The following is a 20,224-nucleotide window of genomic DNA, read 5'->3' as shown; positions in this document are numbered from 1 at the left end:
GGCTTGCCCTCGGGGACGATGGGGCAGTGGGTGCCAGGGCACAGGCAGCTGCTCCAGCTCCGCCGAGAGCGCTGCCCGCTGCCCGTCCTGCCGCCGGCAAGGTCAGCGCGCTGCTGTGGCCACAGCCGGCCAGCGCTGACCTTCCCGCCGCTGGCCAGCCGCTCCCGGTTCCCGCCGGCTGAATCACCGGGCTCTTGCGCCAGTGACCCCGGCACGCCGCCCACGCAGGGATGCCACCATCCCGTGACGGTGTGGGCAGGGGGAGCTTGCCCGCGCCCCGCACCCACCCCAGCTCCGCTGCCAGACCAGAGCACGGCTGCCTGCGCCCGTGGCTGGTGACGGCCCTGCCCCGCCACGCCGGTCACGGCTGGCAGAGGGGCAGCGGCCCCGCCACGGGAGCGCCAGAGCCGTCCCCGCAGCAGCACCCGGCCTGCCCCACGTTGGGCCCAGGCTGCTTCACGCCATGGCCGGGCTGCCTCACGTCACGCCCAAGCTGCCCCTACGTCAGGCCCAGGCTGCCTCACGTCACGGCCGGTCTGCCTCACGTCAGCCTCAGTCCCCGCCCGCCCCGGCCCGGCTCAGCCCCGCCCCGGCCCGGCCGCGCGGGCCCCGACCGCCCTCTGACGGCAACCGGCGGCACGGCCGGGCCTCGGCCTGCGCCCTGCCTGCGCCCTGCCCGCGCCCTGCCCGCACCCTGCCTGCGCCCGGCCTGCGCCCGGCCCGCGCCCTGCCTGCACCCGGCCTGCGCCCTGCTTGTGCCCTGCCCGCACCCTGCCTGCACCCTGCCCGCGCCCGGCCTGCGCCCGGCCTGCACCCGGCCTGCGCCCTGCTTGCGCCCTGCCTGCACCCGGCCTGCACCCTGCCTGCGCCTGGCCTGCACCCGGCCTGCACCCTGCCTGCGCCTGGCCTGCACCCGGCCTGGCCCCGCTGGGGCTCCCCCAGCACCCACCGCCCCATCACGCTCGTGTGCCCCCCGGCCCCCGTCTCCCCAAAAGCCCTCTCTCCCCCCTCGCACCCCAGCACTCTGCCGTGGGGTGGCCCTGGCCCACTTCTCGGCCTCTCCCGCAGGAAGGGGTGGCCGGCCGGCCCACCCGGCACCTCGCCGGTGGGGGTCACCCGCACCCCGGAGCCCCCGGCCACCACCCGCGGAGCTCAACATTGCACGGCACCTTGTGGCTTTGTGTGGCACCACCACGCAGCACGGCACGGTGAGCCATGCATCTGCACCCCATGGTGTCAGCTCCGGGACACCGTGGCCTGCAGCCGCACGGGCAAGAGCCTGGCGCCGCGGTGGCACCGATATCCTGGGCTCTGGGTCCCCCCAGCCCCTTTCCTCCTGCACGGGGCACAGGCCCTGGGGAGGGAGGTTGGGGCCTGGCACGGCCCCCCACTGCAGCCGGTGCTGGCAGAGCCCACTGGCTCCCTGGCTCCCACCCTGCAGCAGGAGCGGCTCAGCTGGCACAGGCTGTCCGGGCCGGCCGCGTTTGCCTATCTCCAGGGCCGGAGGCTCCACAGCCTCTGGGGCAGCCATGCCAGTGGCTGGCCACCGTTGCAGCAGAAAAAAACATTTTCTTGCCTTCAGATGGAATTGCCCGTTTGGGTTTTTTTATTAAATTGGTGCCCGTTGCCTCCCATGCCGGCGGACACCACAGAGCAGAGCCCAGCTCCCTCACCCTCACACCCTGCTGGCCCGCAGCTGGGTTGAGGCTGGGGCAGGCGTGGGTGGCGGGTCAGCCTCCCTCCTCCAGGGACGGGCTTGTTCCCATCCCAGCCCGGCACGCTGCCTGCTCCGCTCCTTCCAGCAAGCGCTGAAGTCACCCCAGCATGCCCGGCCCCAAGACAGACCTTTCCTCGCCCTCCAGCCCCGGCTGTGCGGCTGCCACCAGTCAACGCATCCCCAGCTCCCAGCATGCTAGGTGGGTGAGAAGAGCCGAGTGGCTCGAACCGCCCTGGCCCGGCCAAGAGCTTGTTACACATTTACCCCGTGTTAATGAGGCGGCACAGGCTGCTCCTGGCCTTCGGACCACAGGGATGCTTCGCAGGCGGCCACCCGGCCCCACGGCCCCAGCAGGGCAGGGCTGTGGGGGTCCCGCGGGGTGAGTCCCCCAGGCATGGGCACTGCGGCAGCCACGTCCCCTTCCTCCTCCTCCAGCCCTGCTGGGCCGGGCTTTGCAGGAGCAAATGAGGCGGGGGGACGGTGACAAGTGCCTTCATCCTGGCACTCCTCCACACAGGGACAGGACCGAGTGGGCAGGGATGGGTTCTTGGGGACATCGGGATGCTCCGTGGCTGCGATTGGGGACCCAGGGCTCACCCGCACCTCTCCTGCCTTCCCAGCGCAGGCGGAGGAGGTGGTGGCACCCTGGGGAGCCCAGGGTCCTGAGGGTCTGTCCCCAGGCGGCCGACCAGGTCGCTGGGTGCACAGGGAGGACACGGGACACAGTTGCCTTTTGTTGGTGCCGGCCCCGGGAGCAGGGACCGGGCCTTTGCGTCTCCTCCCTCCGCCCCCGCCGCTGGCGGGACTGGCGCCCGGCACTGGGGATTTGGGGTTTAAAGAGCAGGCGGCAGCCGCAGCCCCGGCTCACCCTCCAGGCAAGCAGGCAGGCGAGCTCCGGCAGAGCCCACGCACCGTAGCAGGTGAGATGGCGGCTGCGGGGCACCGGGCTGCCCCACTGAGGGGGGCCGTGGGGTCGGGTGGCCGGGGCGGTGGAGCTTCCCAGGGGGGATGCCAGGTCCCTGTCTCCCCTCGGCGGGTGCTGCGTGCCGGTGGGCTCAGACACGGTCCCAAGAGGGAAGCGGAGGCATCGCTGGGCACACACCGCCACCTCCTTGTCCCCGTCACCCCACGGCTGAGCGGGGACCCCCAAGCCCTGTCCCAGCCAAGGTGGCCGGGATGAGCACCGCCACACTGAGGGGTTTCCCAAGCGATGCCCCTTTCCCCGGGCGCTGGTTTACGGGAAAGGGGGGTTCACCCGGTGACCTCCCACCCATGGCTCCTGCACCATGCTCACCGGCTCGGCCCTGGGCAGGGCTCGCCCTGGCTGGCACCTGGGCGAGCTCCGAGCCATTTGGGGAAGAGAAGAGCCCGACGCTGGGCACGGGGCTGGGCAGGAGCAGGAGCTGGGCCAGCAGACAAGGCCCTATTGTGCTGCGCTGGGGCCGCCGGCTCGCCCGTCAATAGCCGCATTATGCTCGGTGGCAGCCCCCCCAGCCTTCCCAGCCGCCGCGGCTCTGCGGGAGCACCGTGGGAGGCGATCTGAAGTGGCTGTTGTGTTGGGGGGCCAGGGTGAGAGGAGGAGGGTGGGCAGGGCAGGGTGACGGGACCCCTCTGCCACCGCCTGGCTGGGTGCTGCTGGGTGCTGTGGCAGTGGGATGCTGTGTTCCCTGATGCCACCGGCTTTGGGGGCAAGGTGCCCTGGACAGGGAGCGAGCAGGTTCGGGGGGCACCTGGGCAACCCTGTCCCCGCTCCCCTGCCCTTGCCGTCCCGCCAGGCATCGCCTGTGCTCAAGGTGGCCGTGGCTGGGCCACGCTGCTGGGTGCTGCCCCGGGGCAGGGATGAACAAGTGGGCAGTGAGGGGCTGACATCAGCCCCGGGTGTGGATGCAGATGAAGGGTCCCGCATGCTTCCCAGCGAGACACGCCCCAGCTAAAATTACCGACCCTGTGGCAGGGCCACCAGCCTATTTTTAAAGCCTGGAGGAGCTGGATGCTGCCGGTTGGTGTGGCACAGGGCAGGGCTGGAGGGGCTGGGGCAGAGCAGCAGGCAAGGGGGCTCAGCCAGCATCTCTCCTGCCCTCCCGCTGGGACAGGGAGAGGGCCGGGTCGGTGGCAGAGAGCCTGTGTGCCATGTCTCGTGCCATGGCTCCACTGAGGCTCCTGCCCCAAAACTGGGGATGGTTTTGAGGAGCTTGAAGCTCAGTGGTTGTCAGTGCATGGGACGCAGTCCCTCTGCCTGCCCTGGAGCCTGGCTGCTGGCATTCACGAAGCCGAGGGTGGACAGTCACCTCGGGGCAGCAGGATGGGATCCTAGAAGCCCAGGATCCCTCCCTTTCCCAAAAAGCCATTGTGCTGCACTGGGAGGATGGATGATGCCTCCTTCTTCATCACCACCCCAAAGGTTCACCATGCACCCCACGGCTTGGTCCCACAGCAGTGACACACGGTGATGGCACCCCAGACGTGCTCAGGCACCGGGGTGCACCAGCACCCCACGTCCCCTGGGCAGCCTGGCTCAGCCCAGTGCAGGGTGGGGACAATTAAAAAGGGATTAGCTGGGCTACACTGGCATGGCGCTGCCGGGAGCCGGTACCTAATCCTGGCAGGAATGCGCTGGGGCCACGCGGGTCCCTGCTGTGGGAGTCTCGCACCAGCGTGCTATGATGGGGGAGTGGATGTAGGGTCGGGGGGGTGTATCCATAGATGGGGTGTGAGCCCTGAGCTGGTGTCCCCCTGGGACATCGCCACCATGCCATGCTATGAGGATGCAGCTGGATCAGGCGTGTTTGCTCACCATCAGCCAAGCCCTTGCACCAGCACGCTTGGGACCCCATGGGCTCCATCCCCTGCCTCGCACACCCTCCCCTTGCACCAGGGACATGGTGGCCACCCAAGGCCTGATACCAACCCGTGGCCCAACACCATGTGCCATGGTGACACAGAACCCCTTCCCTGCCCTGATGCACAGCCGAGCCAGGTGTGCCAGCGAGGAAACACTGGTATACCCATCGAAGTGGCAATGGGAGAGATCCCCGCAGTGTTCATGGCACAGCAGGGCTCACCTCACTCCCCCAGAAAGCCACAGGCTGCAGTGGGGAGTGGAGCTTGGGACGGGGAGCCAGGCTAGCCAGGGATGAAGGAGTCACACAGGCAGCCAGTGAGGGGCCCTGTGCCGGAAGGATTCCCAAAGGAGTCCTAAAGCCACCTCTTTTGTGTTGTCACAAAACACTGAGGGATTTTTGGGGTGGTGAGTCTCAGGGGGTACCAGCTCGAGGAGAGTATCCCCATGCCTGGGCCATGGGTGCAGGCTGGGGTGAGGATGCCGCTGCTCCCTCCTCTCCCCCGGCAAGGCGGCAGTGTCACCGGGAGTGCTGGCAAAGACCACCCCACTGCACGTCTCTTGGCTGGGGAGCAGGGCAGTGCCAAGCCCAGGTGGCATGGGGACATCTATGGCACCGGTTGGTACGATGCAGTTCACCTTGTTTCCCTGGGTTTTTGGCTCCGCCAGGGTGGAGGGATGCTCCCCAGCCCCTAGGGAGACGGGGGGGGGCACCCTGCAGCTGCCTCGCTCTGGGTCACCCCACAGGTCCCCGCAGCGTTGCCAGGGCTCTCCAGCAAGATACTGCTCCCGCTTGGGGTGCAGGATTTGTCCCCATCCTGATGGCTAGTGGATACCCATCCCTCTGTGCGGGCTGTCCAGCAGCCGCTGGTCCTGGTCACCCATCTAATGGCACGGAGGTGCGGGAGCTGTTGGCCGCTGCCTGCTGCCGCGTCACCCCCGGGAGCCCTGCGGAGGTGGAGAGGAGCCATTTCCTACCACAAACACCGCTGGGGGCTTGGGCGCTGCCAGCAGAGCTACCGATGCTCGCCGGAGCCGGAACTGCCAGAGGAGATTTGGCCGAGGCAGCGATGCCCAGGCGCGGATCCGCCGGCGGCAGGGAAGGGATCAAAGAGGGAAGGTGCCGGCACCTGCTCGCGCCGCCGGCAGTGACACCCCCGCGCTGGCAGGGAGCCAGGCCACCGGCACCCGGCCATGCCACCCTCCGTGGGGCTGGCAGCAAGCGTGGGGATGAGGGCAGGCTGCTGGTGGTGATGCCCGTTCCAGCTGGGAAATGTCACCATGCCAGCACCCAGTGGCTTTGGCGCTTGCCAGGAACACCCGGCAGGGCGGGAATGGGTGGCCAGCGGGCGACGTGGCGCATCCCTCTCACACCATTTTTTCCGGGATTGAAGCCCGGCCCTTCTGACGCCTGATGGTTTCTCCAGGCGGAGCTGCTGCCGGCGAGGTCCCTGCAGGGTTCTGGGGCTGGGGTGACAGTGACGCCACCCAGCCACCTCACCATGTGTGCCGGGAGTGGTATCAGGTGGAAAGATCCCAGCAGGGTGGAGGGAGACTGAGGCATAGTGCTGGCACAGCAAAGGAAGGTGCCCATTGTGCAGGGTTGGGCACGGTGTCCCCGATCCCACCGTGGGATGGTGGGATCGGGGACGCCGTGCCCAACCCTGTGGGGGCCACCCAGCCCAAAGTCCTGCTGTGGCACCTGGGCAAAGTCTTATGGCAGAGTAACCCCTGCCATACCGGTGCCAGCGGCTTCCCTGCCACCCGATCCCGTCCCCTCGCTGTCCCCATCCCCCTTGCCACCCGTGACTCTGGGCTGGTGCTTGGCACCACGGCACAACTGGGAGGGGAACAAGCGGCGGTGCTGGGGCAGAGCCTGTGGCCAGCCTACCAGGACACCGGCGCACCCAGGCCGGCAGCAGGAGGGTTACCGGCAGTGAGACGGAAGGGCATTGCCCAGGCACCCTGCCTGGCACGGCTCCTCCTGCCTGCTGCCGGCCTGCCTGCGCCTGCATGCATAGCTGCTACTGCCTGCTGAACCCACTGCCTGCCTGCACCAGCTGCCTACCTGCACCTGCACCTGACCTGCCTGCACCCGCTGCCGGGCTGCCGGCACCTGCTGCCAGCCTGCGCCTGCTGCCGGCCTGCCTGCACCCGCTGCCGGCCTGCCTGCACCTGCTGCCAGCCTGCCTGCACTCACTGCCAGCCCACCTGCACCCGCTGCCTGCTGGCACCCGCTGCCTGCCCGCACCCCCCCCCGCCTCCCCAGTCACCCTGCACCTGCCCGCACCCTCTGCCTCCCCACTCATGCTGGGCCTGCCTTCCCGGACTCCCGCACCTGCAGGAAGGGACAGCTCGGGGCGCGGGGCGGGGGGGACAAGGCAGGGGGGTGTTCCCTAGGGCAGCCCGCGTCCCCCCCCCCCGGCCCCGAGCCCTGCCCGCCAAGGCGCGCGTGGCCCCGCTGCCGGCACCGCTCGGCACTTGCTATTCTTGGCAGCGGCGGCTGGAAAATGGGAGGCAGCGGAGGAATTTTGTTTGCTCCGGGCTGGGCCCGGGCCAGACATCTGGGCTGCAGCTGAGCAGGGCGCAGCACTGGCCCCCCGCCGCCCCCGGCACGGCCCCCGGTGCCCCCCGGCATTGGCCCAGCACCCCCCGGCACAGCCCTCGGCACCCCACGCCCCGGCCGGCAGCACCCGGCCGGCAACTGCCTGCCCCGGGGACGAGGTGACCCTGCCACTCGTGTGCTGAGCCACTCGTGTGCTGAGCCACTCGTGTGCTGAGCGTGGCATGCTCAGCTCTGCCCTGGGGGCAGTGGGTGTCACTGCAGGTGTCACCGTGGGCCATGTGGGGTGGCAGCGTGACTCCGTGGGGGTGTGTGTGTGTGCGCGAGTGTGAGTGTGCATGAGTGAGCGTGCGTGCAGGTGTGAGCATGCCTGGGTGATTTTGCACGCTCGTGCTTGTGTGCGAGTGGGTGTGTTTGCACGTGCGTGCCTGAGTGTGCCCGCGTGTTTCTGCACGTGTGTGTTTTTCCGCGCGTCTGCTTGCACGCGTGTGTGAGCGCGCGTGTGTTCGCACACGCGTGTGAGTGCCCGTGAGCGCGTGCTTGCACGGGTGTGGTGCGAGGGTGCCCGGGTGCTTGTGCACGCGCCTGTTTGCACGTGCGTATCCGTTTGCACGCGAGCGTGCGTGGGCACGCATGTTCGCACGTGCGTGTGCCTGTGCGCGTGCCCCCCGGGCCGGGCCGCGCCCCCGCCGCCCCCCCCCGCCCCGCCCCGCCCCGCCCCGCCGGGGCCGCCCCGCTCCCTCCCGGCGGACGCGGAGGGCGGGGCCGGGCCGGGACGAGCCGAGCTGGGACCCAGGTGGGTGCCCGGGGGCCGGGCAGGGTGCGGGGGCTGCCGGGGTCGGGGGGGGGGGGGGTCCCGGGGTCGGTACGAGAGGGGTGTCCCGGTCCGGGGTCTCTGCGTTGCCGTCGGGGGTCTGCCCGGGCTGGCACCGGGAGGCCGAGGGCTGGGTCTGCCCGGGCTGGCACCGGGGGTCTCGGGGGCCTGGGTCCGTGCCGGGGCTGGCCCCGGAGGGGGGCTGTGGGCTGGGTCCGTGCCGGCGCTGGCACCGAGGGGCTGCGCGGGGTTGGCACCGGGGGTCTCGGGGGCTGGATCTGCCAGTGCTTGGCACCGGGGGTCTCCGGCGCTGCCGCGGCTGCTCGACCCACCCGCCCGCCCAGCCTGTCCTCCGCGCCAGCACCGGGCCGGGGCAGCGGGCGTGCGGGGTCCGTGCCCGGGGCGGGGGGCTGCCCTGGCCCCTCGGCGGGCACTGGCAGGTGCCGGGCAGGCGGGAGGACCCCCGGTGCCCCCTCCAGGGCCCTCCCTGGCCGGCAGCCGGAGGGGCTGGCAGAGCCCGACGGGTCCCCCGCCTCGTCCCGGCGCCTCTGGAAATGCCATTAGCGCCTGCCGCCCTCGCGCCAGGCCGCCGGGCAGCCCAGCCCTGCGGCACTGTGCCCAGCCGGGACCCCTGCCCGCCGCCGGCTGCCTGCTGCTCCCTGCCTGCTGCCTGCCCAGGGCTTGCTCCCCCCCCGCCAGCCCGGGTGGGGGCTGCCCCCTGCCCACAGGAGCCCAGGGCAGGCCCCGGCCGGCCGTGCCGGGCAGCGGGCAGACGTGCCCGGATCTGTGCCGGGCGCTGCCACGCACGCGTGTCCCTCTGGCCCAGCACCCGCCGCGGCCCAGCTCACACCCTGCCCAAGCAGGGTGTCAGAACGTGGGGCGGTTGCACCGAGCCCCGGTGCCATGGTGGGGCTTCGGTCGTCACCGGTGTCCCGGCAAGGCCCCCTTGGCTGTGGCGTGGGTGAAACCCATCGGCTGCGCCACGGGCCGATGGCTGGCGTGGCCGGGCTTGTGCTTCGCACGTGGCGCGGGAAGGTGCCGGCTGGCACGTCCCGGCAGCCTGCAGCTGCCCTAGGCTGCCGTGGCGTGGCCGGCAGGCGAGGTGGGGAGCTGCATGTTGGCGCGGTGCTCGCGATAACCGTTGCCTCCTGCTCCCCAGGGGAGAGCATACCGGTGCCGGAGGAGCTCTTCCCCACCCTGTGGTGGGTGCCCGTGAGGGTGGTGGGCATGCCGGCGTGGGCCCCTCCAGGGGCTGTGGGCACCTGCGGGGCCAGAGGCCCCCCAAACCCAGGTCCCATTTGCAGGGTGGTACGAGGAGGACCAGGGGCCAAACGGTGGGGGGTGTAGCAGTGGGGGAAACTGAGGCACGGGACCCCATGACTCCCACAATGGCCTGCTTGCCTGCTGCTCAGGAGCCCGCTGCCTGCCCAGGATGCCTTGTCTGGCTGGCACCACCCCGGTGCTTGCCCTGTCCTTGTCCCCGTCCCCTCAGGACAGCTCTGTGCTTGCAGGTAGCAATGGGCAGAGCCCAGCAGCCTCCAGCCAGCAGGGCTCGGGCAGGCGTGGGGAGGGCTGGCTGCTGCTCGGCTGGGCTGCCTCAGTTTCCCCATGGACAGGAGCGGGAGGGCTGCTCCCAGAGCCCCTTAGGTTCGTGGTTGGATTAATGGAGGCTTAAAAACCAGGGAGGGATGCGGCTGGCCTGTGTGTCACCCCCCCGCCAATCACCAGGTCAAGCCCAGCAGGGTGGCCTTCTCGTGCCGTGCCAGGGTTGCCCTATGCCGATGATGCTCGGGGCTCTCCGCATCCCATCGGCAGTGCCGGGGAGGGATCGTGGTCTGGAGGCTGCCGGGAGGGGGCTGTAACCCGAGCTGAGGTCTCGCTTCTCTGCCCCAGCCGCGGGGCCACCAGCCAGGCCCCGGCCATGAGCCGCACGCTGCTCCTGCTCCTGCTCCTGCTCTGCGGCCCCGCCGCCGGCCGCCCCCCGCCCGCTGCCACCCCCCGCCTCAAGCTGGCCTTCCCTGGTGAGCATGGGACACTGATCGGGGGGGGACGGGACATGTGGGGTCAGGCGTGGGTGCACCGGTTCCATGTCAGCACCCAGCATCATCCCAGGGGATGGGAGCATCCTGGGGGGGTGGGGGACAGCATGGCGGGAGGGGTGTGAAATCCCGGCACTGTTGCCTCGTCGGCACCAGTGCCACCCTCTTCACGGGCTGCCAGGCATTGGCACAGGCTGCCGGCTTGCTTGCCTGATGCCAGCCCCACCAGGGCCACCTGCCTGCCTTTGGGCCTTCACTCTCGGTGCCCGGCATGTGCCGGCTCAGGCATCCGTCCCCCTGCGGGGCACCGCAGCGGCGCTCACTGCCACGGCTGTGCCGTGCTTGGCAAGGATGGCATGCCAGCCAGGGAGCCGGTGCTGTGTCCCGGCTGGCCACCCCGTGGGCTCCAGCACGGCACAGGGGGCTTTGTCCGGCGGCGGGTCCCAGCAAGCATTCTCCTTGCAGCCTGACAAAGGGCTGTTTGTTCCTGCCGCGGTGGGATTAGCTCCGCGGGGCAGGGAATGGCCCCTTCTTCCCCACTGCCTGCCACCAGGGTGGGCAGTACAGGGATGGGTGCTGGGGGGCGCAGGGAGGGGTGCTGGGCTGGCTCAGGGTTGGGTGCTGGGTGGTTTGGGAATGGATGCTGGGGGGTGTAGGGATGGGCACCAGGCTGACACAGGGATGGGTGCTGGGGGGTGTACGGGATGGGTGCCAGGCCAGCGCAGGGGTGGGTGCTGGGCAGTGCAGGGATGGGTGTCAGGCTGGTATGGGGATGGGTGCTGGGCCAGCACGGGGGTCGGTGAACCCGGTCAAGCCAGTGGGACAGGTTTGGGGGAGGGGGTGGAGGGGGTGGCATGGCGGGGCGGGGTGGGGGGGGGCCATGGCCAGACCCAGATCCCCCCAGGGCGTGTGTCCGGGTCAGGGGAGCGTGCCGGGCAGCAGCGGGTGCCATGGCGAGGCCAGGCTGAGCGGTGCTGGCGGGTCCCGGCAGAGCTGCGGGCTCGCCACGGGCTGCGCCTCTTCGCACTGGAGCGCTCGTGCTGCTACGAGGCCCTGCTGCTGGACGAGGAACGCGGCCGCCTCTTCGCCGGCGCCCAGAACCACCTCCTCTCCCTGGCCCTGGATGACATCAGCCAGCGGGACAGGAAGGTAATGGGGGGCCACAGCTGCCGGGCGGCCCCTGGCACACCCGAGGGCTGTGAGCATCCCCCTCTCCCCCCACAGATCTACTGGCCGGCACCGGTGGAGTGGAGGGAGGAGTGCAACTGGGCTGGCAAGGACATCACCGTGAGTGCCGGGGGGGGTGCCGAGAGGTGCCGGGGGGGTGTCGGGGGGCCGCCCCACCACCGCCTCCCTGTGCCCTCCACCCCCAGGCCGAGTGCATGAACTTCGTGAAGATCCTACACCCCTACAACCGGACCCACCTGTATGCCTGCGGCACCGGCGCCTTCCACCCTGTCTGCGCCTTCGTGGAGGCTGGCCAGCACGCGGAGGTTGAGCTCCCCCCTGCCAAAGCACTGCTGCGGCCCCCAGCTGCTGCCGCCCGCCCACCTCCTGTCCTTACCACCCTCCAGGAGCCCATCTTCAAGCTGGACCCCCAGCGCACCGAGGACGGCAAGGGGAAGAGCCCCTATGACCCCCGGCATGCAGCCGCCTCCGTCCTCGTGGGTAAGAGATCTGAGCCTGGCGCTGGGGACAGTGCGGCAGGGGGTTGCCGGGGGGTCCCCCGTAACGCTTCCCTCGGTGCCTGCCAGGCGAGGAGCTCTACTCCGGGGTGGCCACCGATCTGATGGGCCGTGACTTTACCATCTTCCGCAGCCTGGGCCGGCGTCCCTCCATCCGCACCGAGCAGCATGACTCCCGCTGGCTCAACGGTCAGTGCCGGGCAGCGGGAGGGCAGCGGGGCCGCCGGCACCCCGGCGCGGCATCGCTGCTCCCTGGAGGCATCGGGGCAACGAGTCCTCCAGGCTCAGCCGCACCCTGTCCTCCGCTGCCTGCGGAGGGTGATTTGAGGCGTGCCTGTGCCCCCCGCAGACCCCCAGTGCCTGGTGGGGTCCCACCCTCGCTCTGCCTCTGCCCTGCAGCTGGGCAGGGGAGGGGCTGCGCCCTCCTGGGACCCCGGCGGGTGCCCCAGGGTCCCCGGGGAGCAGAGCTAGCAGAGGCACTGGAGGCGGCACCCCTCTGCCCCCAGAGCCCAAGTTCGTGGCCGTTTTTTGGGTGCCGGAGAGCGAGGACCCCGACGATGACAAGATCTACTTCTTCTTCCGTGAGACGGCGGTGGAGCGGCAGCAGGGGCTGGGCAAGACCAGCTTTGCCCGCATCGGCCAGATCTGCCGGGTGAGAGCATCTGCAGGCGGGTGGGCTGGGTGGCCGGGGGTGCCCGTGGGTGCCACCCGCCGCTGCTGACGTCGGTACCCTCCCTCTTCCGGCAGAACGACGTGGGTGGGCAGCGCAGCCTGGTGAACAAGTGGACGACCTTCCTGAAGGCTCGGCTCATCTGCGCTGTGCCGGGACCCGACGGGGCAGAAACCCACTTCGATGAGCTCCGTGAGTGGGGGGGTGGGGGCGGCCCCCCAGGGTGCCCATGGGCGGCCTTGGCACGTCGGGGCAGTGTTGACGCCCTCCTGGCTTGCAGGGGACGTCTTCCTGCTGCAGACAAGGGACAAGCGCAACCCCCTGGTCTACGCTGTCTTCTCCACCTCCAGGTTGAGCTCCCTCCCCACCGCCCCACCCCGTGCCCAGTGGTGCCCCCCTCACCCCTCACATGGCCCCCTCTCTCTTCCACCAGCTCTGTTTTCCAGGGTTCGGCCGTCTGCGTCTACACCATGGCCGACATCCGCCGGGCTTTTCTGGGCCCCTTTGCGCACAAGGAGGGTCCCAACTACCAGTGGGTGTCGTACCAGGGGCGCGTGCCATACCCCCGCCCGGGCATGGTACGTGGCACAGGGGCGTCCCGGCTGGTGCTGCCGGGGGATGCCAGTACCCAGGATGGGGGTCAGGACCGAGACCCTGTTCAGCCAGCACCACCTCCCCGCAGTGCCCCAGCAAAACCTTCGGCACCTTCGGCTCCACCAAGGACTTCCCAGACGAGGTGATCCAGTTTGCCCGGCACCACCCGCTGATGTACAACCCGGTGCTGCCCCATGGCCAGCGCCCCCTCTTCCTGCAAGCCGCTGTGCCCTACACCTTCACCCGCATCGCCGTGGACCGCGTCACAGCCACTGATGGCCACTACGATGTCCTTTTCATCGGCACAGGCATGCGGTGATCTCGGGGCTGGGGCAGGGAGGGAGAGCTGGGGGATGCCAGGGCTGGGACCCCCAGCCTCACCCCTCCTTGTCTGCAGACGTGGGCACGGTGCTGAAGGTGGTCTCGGTGCCCAAGGAGAGCTGGCACCGCATGGAGCCGCTGCTGCTGGAGGAGCTACAGGTCTTCCAGGTGAGGGGGGGGGCTCCACACCCCCCCAGTCAGACCTCCCTGGCACCCCCTTGTACTGCCCGTGGTCCGGGTTGTGCCGGGGCACTCCACCTGCCAGGATGTGGGAGCCGGCAGCCTGGATGCCTGGGTTCCCCCGCCTGCCCTAACTCCTGCCTGCACTCTGCCTGCAGGATGCCTCCCCCATCACCAGCCTGCAGCTCTCCTCCAAGCGGGTAAGGGGGGACCCCGGGTGAGTCCCTGTGTCCAGCCATGGCTCTGCCTGGCCCTGTGCTGCGGCACCGGGGTGCTCAGCTCCGCTCTCAACCGTACCCCCAGCAACAGCTCTATGCCGGCTCGGCCACGGCACTGGCCCAGCTGCCCCTGCACCGCTGCGGTGCCTACGGCAAAGCCTGTGCCGAATGCTGCCTGGCCCGGGACCCGTACTGTGCCTGGGATGGCACTGCCTGCACCCGCTACGTGCCCAACACCAAGAGGTAGGTGACGTGCCGGGGCGCGGTGCTGGGGTGACCGGCCTGCTCTGAGGCCACGGTGAGGGGCGCAGGCTGTGCTGCCGCGGCCCCTGCTGCCCCGCCGCCTTCCCGCAGGCGTTTCCGTCGGCAGGACGTCCGCAACGGTGACCCCAACGTGCTCTGCTCCGAAGGTGAGCCGGGACCCGGCCCGGGGGGCATCAGCCCTGCCGGGGCATCAGCCCTGCCAGGGCAGGGCGCTGACGGCTGGGCCGTGTCCCCCCAGACCCCCGGCGGGGCAGCGTGCCCCAGAAGCAGCTCTACGGGGTGGAGGGCAGCACCGCCTTCCTGGAGTGCATCCCCAAATCCCTGCAAGCCCGCGTCCTCTGGACGTACCAGCGCACCCCGGATGACCCCCAGCGAGAGGTAGGCTCTCCCCAGGCGGGTGCCACCGGCGGGACGATGCCGTGCCACGTCCCGCCGAGCCGACCGCCCGTCCCCCGTGGGTGCCGCAGGTGCCGACGGACGAGCGGGTGGTGCGGACGGAGCGGGGCATCCTGCTGCGCAGCGTGCAGCGCGCCGACGCCGGCCTCTACCTCTGCCACGCCACCGAGCACGGCTTCACGCAGCCCCTGCTGCGGCTCTCCCTGGAGGTGATCGGGGCCCGGCAGGCAGCGGGCAAGGCGCCGGCCGGAGACCCCCAGCTCGCCGCCGGGCCCCCCGGCCGCAAGGTCTGGTACCGGGACTTCCTCCAGCTGGTGGAGCGCCCGCCGCTGGGGGCCGCGGACAGGGGCTGCCAGCGGGTCTGGAGCCGGGGCAGACCCCCGCCGCCCCCCCGCGTCCCCGCCGGAGCCCCCGGCCGCGGGCAGGGCGCGGAGCCCCGCAAAGCCCGCCGCCGGCGCACCCACGAGGGACCGCGGGCCGAGCGGGGCCCCCGCAGCGCGTCCCCCTGGTGACCGCGGGGCCGGCCCCGGGCGCCGGGCTCTGCCTAGGAGCGGGGCCGCGGGCAGGGGGGGCTGCGGCTCCGGGGCCAGGAGGGCAGCCGGGCTGACCGCCCCCCCCCCCGGTGAGGGGCTGCCGGCCGCCCTTGCCGCCGGCTCCAGCGGCGGTGGGGGGGACCCAGCCGGTTGCCGGCACCGCAGAGTCACCGACATATTTATTAACGACTGTTACGGATGAATGTAAACCTGCCCCGGCGTACTGGGGCGGGGGGGGGGGGGGGGTGCGGCAGGGCCGGGCTGTGCCCCTCCCCGGGTATGGCGCCACGGGGGGACGGGGCAGCAGGGACGCCCTCGGGTCCCGGGGAGCTGCGGGCGGGAGCGGGACCCTGGAGGGGCAGGACAGGCGCTGGCGGGACGCGGGGCCCCCGGCGGGAGGAGGGGGGTGCCCGGGGGGAGGAGATGGGGGGGAGGCACGGAGGTGATGCCCAGCGCCCCGGGTGCAGCGCAGCGGCGCGGGGGGTGGGGGGGTGGGGGGGCTTGTACTAATTGAGCACAATAAAGCAGAGGATTCAGGCCAGGGTCCCGTGTCTGCCCCAGAGCCCCTTCTGAGGGGGGGCTCATCTCCCCCTCCTCCAGAAGACCTCCATCGCCTGGGGCTCGGTCTGCAGCAGCAGCAGCGTGCTGTAGAAGATGCCGTGGGTGGCCAGGGTCTCGCCGTCCTGCAGGACGAGGGTGCTCTTGCCCGGCTCCTGCTGTGCCGGGCGCAGGAGTACTGGGGGGGGGGGGCACCCGCTGCCCTACAGCAGGGACCCCCGCTAGCACCCTGAGCCAAGAGGGTCGGGGTGCTCGGCAGCACCTGGGGGGTGGGGGCAAGCGCCGCAGGGACGCTGCCAGGGTCGATGGTGTCAGGGTCGATGGGGTTCCCCCCCCCCCCCAGGCTTCCGCCTCCCCGCGCTTTCGTTTCTGGAAAACGAAAACCGAAACTCCTCGGTGCCAACAGCCCAGCAGTTAAGGCAGTGACGGGAGATGACGTCGGGGGCTGCTGCCTCCTGCTGCTTGCGGTGCCACCAGCGCCCCCGGTGACACTGGCAGCGGCCGCGTCCCGTTGCCTGGGGTGGCACCTTGCCACCAGCTGGTGCCCTGTCCCAGCGCTGGCCGTGCCCCAGCCCGGACGCTTGAGACCCCGCCGTGGGCACAGGCAGGCGCTGGTGCAGGCAGGGCACCCCCAGCCCCCGGGCAGGGCCCGGCGCGGGGTCCCCGTGGTGGCACTCTGCCTGCGGCCAGCTGGGCACCCAGGGGACACCCTGGATAGGAGCCCCCCGGGCGGCCGGGGCCGCCTTCGCTGCCTGGTGGTGATCGGGCTGGGGGCCCGGGAAGGCTTAAAAGCTGCTGCAGGCAGAAGCAGGCAGAGAGACAGCTGCAGGCAGAGGATGGAGCTGTTTTTTTCCCGAGGTCCAGCTGGCACCCTGGATCCCACCAGGCACAGCACCGCTGCTCTGCACCCATGTGTCCCTGTGCCATCCCAGCAGCCGGTGGCATTGAGGTCCCCGCTCATCCCAGTGGGGTCCCCCCTTGACTACCCCTGTGCCACTTGGCCCCATCCCTAACCCAGCGAGCAGCACAAGGATCTACCAAGGCATTTATTTCCAGTGCAACAGGGGGAGTGCAGGGCCATGGGCCAGGGGCAAAGTTCAGGAGGGTGAGCAGGCAGGGAACTAGGAGGGTGAGCAGGCAGGGAACTAGGGGTGCTGGGGGCCTGAGCCCCCCCGGAGCCGCAGGAGCATGAAGATGGTGCTCCTGGGCTGGATGGCATAGTGTGCCAGCGTGTTCCGGTCCTCCAGCTCCCTGGAGCCGTACGTCAGGCGCTGCTGGTCGGCAGAAGGGCCCTGCCGGCTGTGGATCTGCTCCTTCAGCTGCCGGACGGTGTCGGTGGGCTTCACTGTGTAGGTGGTGGTCCGGTTTTTGTCGTCCTTCACAAAGACCTCCATTGCCTGGGGCTCGGTCTGCAGCAGCATTAACGTGGTGCTGTAGAAGATGCCGTGGGTGGCCAGGGTCTCATCATCCTGCAGGATGAGAGCGCTCCTGCCCGGCTCCTGCTGTGCCAGGCGCTGCCTATACCGGGGGATGCCCCACACATTCTCAATCTCCTCCTTCAGCTGCCAGATGGTGGTGCCCGGGCTGACGGTCTTGCTCAGGCTGGTGCCCGCCAGCTGCCTCACCTCAACAGTCACGGGCCGGGCTGGCTGTGGGGACAGAAAAGTGGGTGGGCAAAGCTGGCAGGGGCGGGGGGCAGGGGTGTGTGTGACACCCGCAGGTGCAGGCAGCCTTACCTGCACATCCCAGGGCCGGGCGGTATTGACGCAGGGCAGTGAAAGGTAGTGGGCAGCTACCTGTGCCACCAGATCCCAATTCTTGCCTTGGCCCAGGATCCCCGTGGGGTCAGCAGGGTCCAGGATGACAGGGCTGTAAACGCAGAAGGCAGGCGCTGCCATCAGCCCCAGGCAGTGCCACGGGACGGGTGGCACGGGCCTCACCGGGCATGGTCCTCACCGGGGACTGCGCAGCAGCTTCTTGACATGGGCACCGATCTGGCTGTGCTGGAGGGAGTAGTACATCTCCCAGTAGATGCAGATCTCCCGGTGCTGGCACAGCAGCTCCAGCACGGTACGGAAGCCCTCGGCCATGACGAAGGATTCGTGGGAGCCTGTGCCCTCCTCCCAGGCGTAGATGGTCAGCAGCTCCAGGGCATACTTGGGGGGCAGGTCTGCAGTTGGGTACTGTGGCTTCAGCAGCTAGGGAGAAGATGGGGACTGGGGTGAGAGCTGGCTGGGGTGGGCACCCGGCGGGTGCCGGGGAAGCCAGGCAGCCCCTCACCTCCTTGTACCAGTGCTTGACCAGGCGCAGGAGGTTCTTCAGCTTGGCGGGGTAACGCTTCACAAACTTCTTCTGCAGCTCGGTGAAGCAGGGGGAGAACTCCCCAGGGTCACTGCTGGCATTCAGGAGCCTCACATACACCCCTGCGTCTGGTGGGGCATCCCAGTTCACCTGGCCTGTGGGGTGAGAAGGAGGGTGAGAGCCGTCCTGGCGCTAACACCGCAGCCCAGCCCCACGCCAGCTCACAGCCCTTACCCAAGGCGTCGTAGGCGGGCAGGATGTCTGCCTCGATGGACTCCGAGGTCTCCCTGGAGCAGAGAGTGAGGCTGAGGGAGCGTGGCGTATTGCCAGGACCCTTGTACCGGGGCTCAGTGATGTTCACCGTGAAACTCAGGCTCCGCCTGCAGGCATGCAGCCTCCTCTCGATTAACTCCAGGATACGCCTTCTCTCCTGCTTCTGGTCCTGGTAGCTGGAGAAGCAGCTGAGGAAGAGCACCACATCGGCATCGGAGTTGTTTCGCAGGGCTGTGCCCTTGCCCGCCGAGCCGCCCTGCGGAGAGATACCCTGCCCACTCAGCGCCGCTGCCCCTCAGCATGGGGACTGCCTGTCACCATTCCTGGAGCTGTCAGGGGAAACTGAGGCAGGGCAGGAGCTGGAGCAGCGGGACAGAGGGAAGGGTGGCAGCAGGGGTGCCGGCTGGCCCCTGAGCCGGGCAGCGCTCACCTTAACGGTCTTGAGGACACGGATTTCGGTGTCAAAGCAGTCCTCCTTCAGGAAGTCGCAGATCTGCCTCACCGTGTCCTTCACCTGCTTGCAGAAAGCTGTGCTGGGCTGCAGGACCTCCGCGATCCAGCCATCCAGCTTGTTGGCGGCCACCATCCTCAGCCCGTTCGTGGATGTCACCTGCCCCGCATCCATCCTGCCAGGCGTCGTCGCTCCCTCTGTCCCCTCCTGCCTTGCTGCCTCCCTTCTGCCCGCTCCTGCCTGCAGCAGCTTCTTAAACCCTCCCGGGCCACCGCCCCGATGGCGTCACGGCTGGGAAGTTAAGGTGGCCCCGGCCCCGGGGCTTCGCCTCTTCCCGGCCCCGGCTCCCCGGGACGCTCCTGCCCACGGGGTCCCGCGGGTGTCCCCGGTGCCACCGCCCCTGGGGCCGGGAGGGGGCTTGAGGGGCTGCGAGGCACGGCCGTCACCCCGGCATCCAGCCAAGGGGCAGCAGTGACGGCGGTGGAGGCAGCGCAGGCAGCTGCCTGCAGGCTGGGTCTGGGATGCTACAGGACCTCGTCGCCCGGGGTGTCGGCGGTGGCACAGGGTGTCCCCTGGGTGCCCAGCTGGCCGCAGGCAGAGTGCCACCACGGGGACCCCGCGCCGGGCCCTGCCCGGGGGCTGGGGGTGCCCTGCCTGCACCAGCGCCTGCCTGTGCCCACGGCGGGGTCTCAAGCGTCCGGGCTGGGGCACGGCCAGCGCTGGGACAGGGCACCAGCTGGTGGCAAGGTGCCACCCCAGTGGCCGCTGCCAGTGTCACCGGGGGCCCTGGTATCACTGCAGGGTATGGGATGTGGCCAGTGTCACCGGAGGCCCTGATGTCACCCCAGGCAATGGGACATGGCTGGTGCCAGCATCACCGAGGTTCCTGGTGTCACCCCAGGCAATGGGACATGGCTGGTGCCAGTGCCACCGGTGGCCCTGATGTCACCCCAGGCAATGGGACATGGCTGGTGCCAGTGCCACCAGAGGCCGTGGTGTCACCCCAGGCAATGCGACATGGCTGGTGCCAGCATCACCAAGGTTCCTGGTGTCACCCCAGGCAATGGAACATGGCTGGTGCCAGCATCACCGAGGTTCCTGGTGTCACCCCAGGCAATGGGACATGGCTGGTGCCAGTGCCACCAGAGGCCGTGGTGTCACCCCAGGCAATGCGACATGGCTGGTGCCAGCATCACCAAGGTTCCTGGTGTCACCCCAGGCAATGAGACATGGCTGGTGCCAGCATCACCGAGGTTCCTGGTGTCACCCCAGGCAATGGGACATGGCTGGTGCCAGTGCCACCAGAGGCCGTGGTGTCACCCCAGGCAATGGGACATGGCTGGTGCCAGCATCACCAAGGTTCCTGGTGTCACCCCAGGCAATGGAACATGGCTGGTGCCAGCATCACCGAGGTTCCTGGTGTCACCCCAGGCAATGGGACATGGCTGGTGCCAGTGCCACCAGAGGCCGTGGTGTCACCCCAGGCAATGCGACATGGCTGGTGCCAGTGCCACCAGAGGCCGTGGTGTCACCCCAGGCAATGGGACATGGCTGGTGCCAGCATCACCAAGGTTCCTGGTGTCACCCCAGGCAATGGGACATGGCTGGTGCCAGTGCCACCAGAGGCCGTGGTGTCACCCCAGGCAATGGGACATGGCTGGTGCCAGCATCACCGAGGTTCCTGGTGTCACCCCAGGCAATGGGACATGGCTGGTGCCAGTGCCACCAGAGGCCGTGGTGTCACCCCAGGCAATGGGACATGGCTGGTGCCAGCATCACCAAGGTTCCTGGTGTCACCCCAGGCAATG

At 69.8% G+C, this 20,224-nt stretch overlaps 2 protein-coding genes across 4 annotated transcripts; one reads left to right on the top strand and one right to left on the bottom strand.

The window, feature by feature from the left end:
• Nucleotides 1-1,996: 1,996 nt before the first annotated feature.
• On the top strand, nt 1,997-15,234 carry SEMA3B (semaphorin 3B). Of its 3 annotated transcripts, none has more exons than XM_069812357.1 (18): nt 1,997-2,096; nt 9,827-9,954; nt 10,964-11,121; nt 11,197-11,259; nt 11,346-11,465; nt 11,547-11,640; nt 11,727-11,846; nt 12,164-12,309; nt 12,405-12,519; nt 12,608-12,677; nt 12,761-12,905; nt 13,010-13,229; nt 13,319-13,410; nt 13,581-13,622; nt 13,726-13,883; nt 13,995-14,050; nt 14,143-14,282; nt 14,372-15,234. In XM_069812357.1, the coding sequence occupies exons 1-18, from the start codon at nt 2,032-2,034 to the stop codon at nt 14,810-14,812; spliced, it is 2,373 nt and encodes a 790-aa protein (XP_069668458.1). In that variant the 5' UTR covers nt 1,997-2,031; the 3' UTR covers nt 14,813-15,234. The 3 variants fall into 3 exon arrangements, with proteins under 3 accessions (XP_069668458.1, XP_069668460.1, XP_069668459.1); XM_069812359.1 differs by lacking the exon at nt 1,997-2,096 and adding an exon at nt 2,274-2,637 and having other exon boundaries at nt 14,372-15,233; XM_069812358.1 differs by lacking the exon at nt 1,997-2,096 and adding an exon at nt 7,836-7,915.
• A 1,185-nt stretch (nt 15,235-16,419) lies between these two features.
• On the bottom strand, nt 16,420-18,648 carry LOC138690899 (2'-5'-oligoadenylate synthase 1-like). Its single transcript, XM_069812355.1, has 6 exons — nt 18,396-18,648; nt 17,927-18,221; nt 17,672-17,847; nt 17,348-17,589; nt 17,128-17,260; nt 16,420-17,040 (listed from the first exon to the last, which is right to left on the bottom strand). The coding sequence occupies exons 1-6, from the start codon at nt 18,588-18,590 to the stop codon at nt 16,537-16,539; spliced, it is 1,545 nt and encodes a 514-aa protein (XP_069668456.1). The 5' UTR covers nt 18,591-18,648; the 3' UTR covers nt 16,420-16,536.
• Nucleotides 18,649-20,224: the final 1,576 nt, after the last annotated feature.

Source organism: Haliaeetus albicilla, chromosome 24, assembly GCF_947461875.1.
Source record: "Haliaeetus albicilla chromosome 24, bHalAlb1.1, whole genome shotgun sequence".
Lineage (NCBI taxonomy): Eukaryota > Metazoa > Chordata > Aves > Accipitriformes > Accipitridae > Haliaeetus > Haliaeetus albicilla.
Note: the sequence above shows the minus strand (reverse complement) of the source record. Positions and strands in the feature narration are given on the sequence as shown.

Excerpts from the sequence above, each read along its gene's own strand:
- SEMA3B (XM_069812357.1), top strand. The coding sequence starts at position 2,032 with ATGCTTCGCAGGCGGCCACCCGGCCCCACGGCCCCAGCAGGGCAGGGC. Across the intron at positions 9,955-10,963 it reads CCTCAAGCTGGCCTTCCCTG|AGCTGCGGGCTCGCCACGGG; the intron begins GTGAGCATGGGA and ends GGGTCCCGGCAG. Across the intron at positions 13,230-13,318 it reads TGTCCTTTTCATCGGCACAG|ACGTGGGCACGGTGCTGAAG; the intron begins GCATGCGGTGAT and ends CCTTGTCTGCAG.
- LOC138690899 (XM_069812355.1), bottom strand. The coding sequence starts at position 18,590 with ATGGATGCGGGGCAGGTGACATCCACGAACGGGCTGAGGATGGTGGCC. Across the intron at positions 17,848-17,926 it reads GCCCGCCTACGACGCCTTGG|GCCAGGTGAACTGGGATGCC; the intron begins GTAAGGGCTGTG and ends CTCACCCCACAG. Across the intron at positions 17,041-17,127 it reads CCCGGCCCTGGGATGTGCAG|CCAGCCCGGCCCGTGACTGT; the intron begins GTAAGGCTGCCT and ends CTGTCCCCACAG.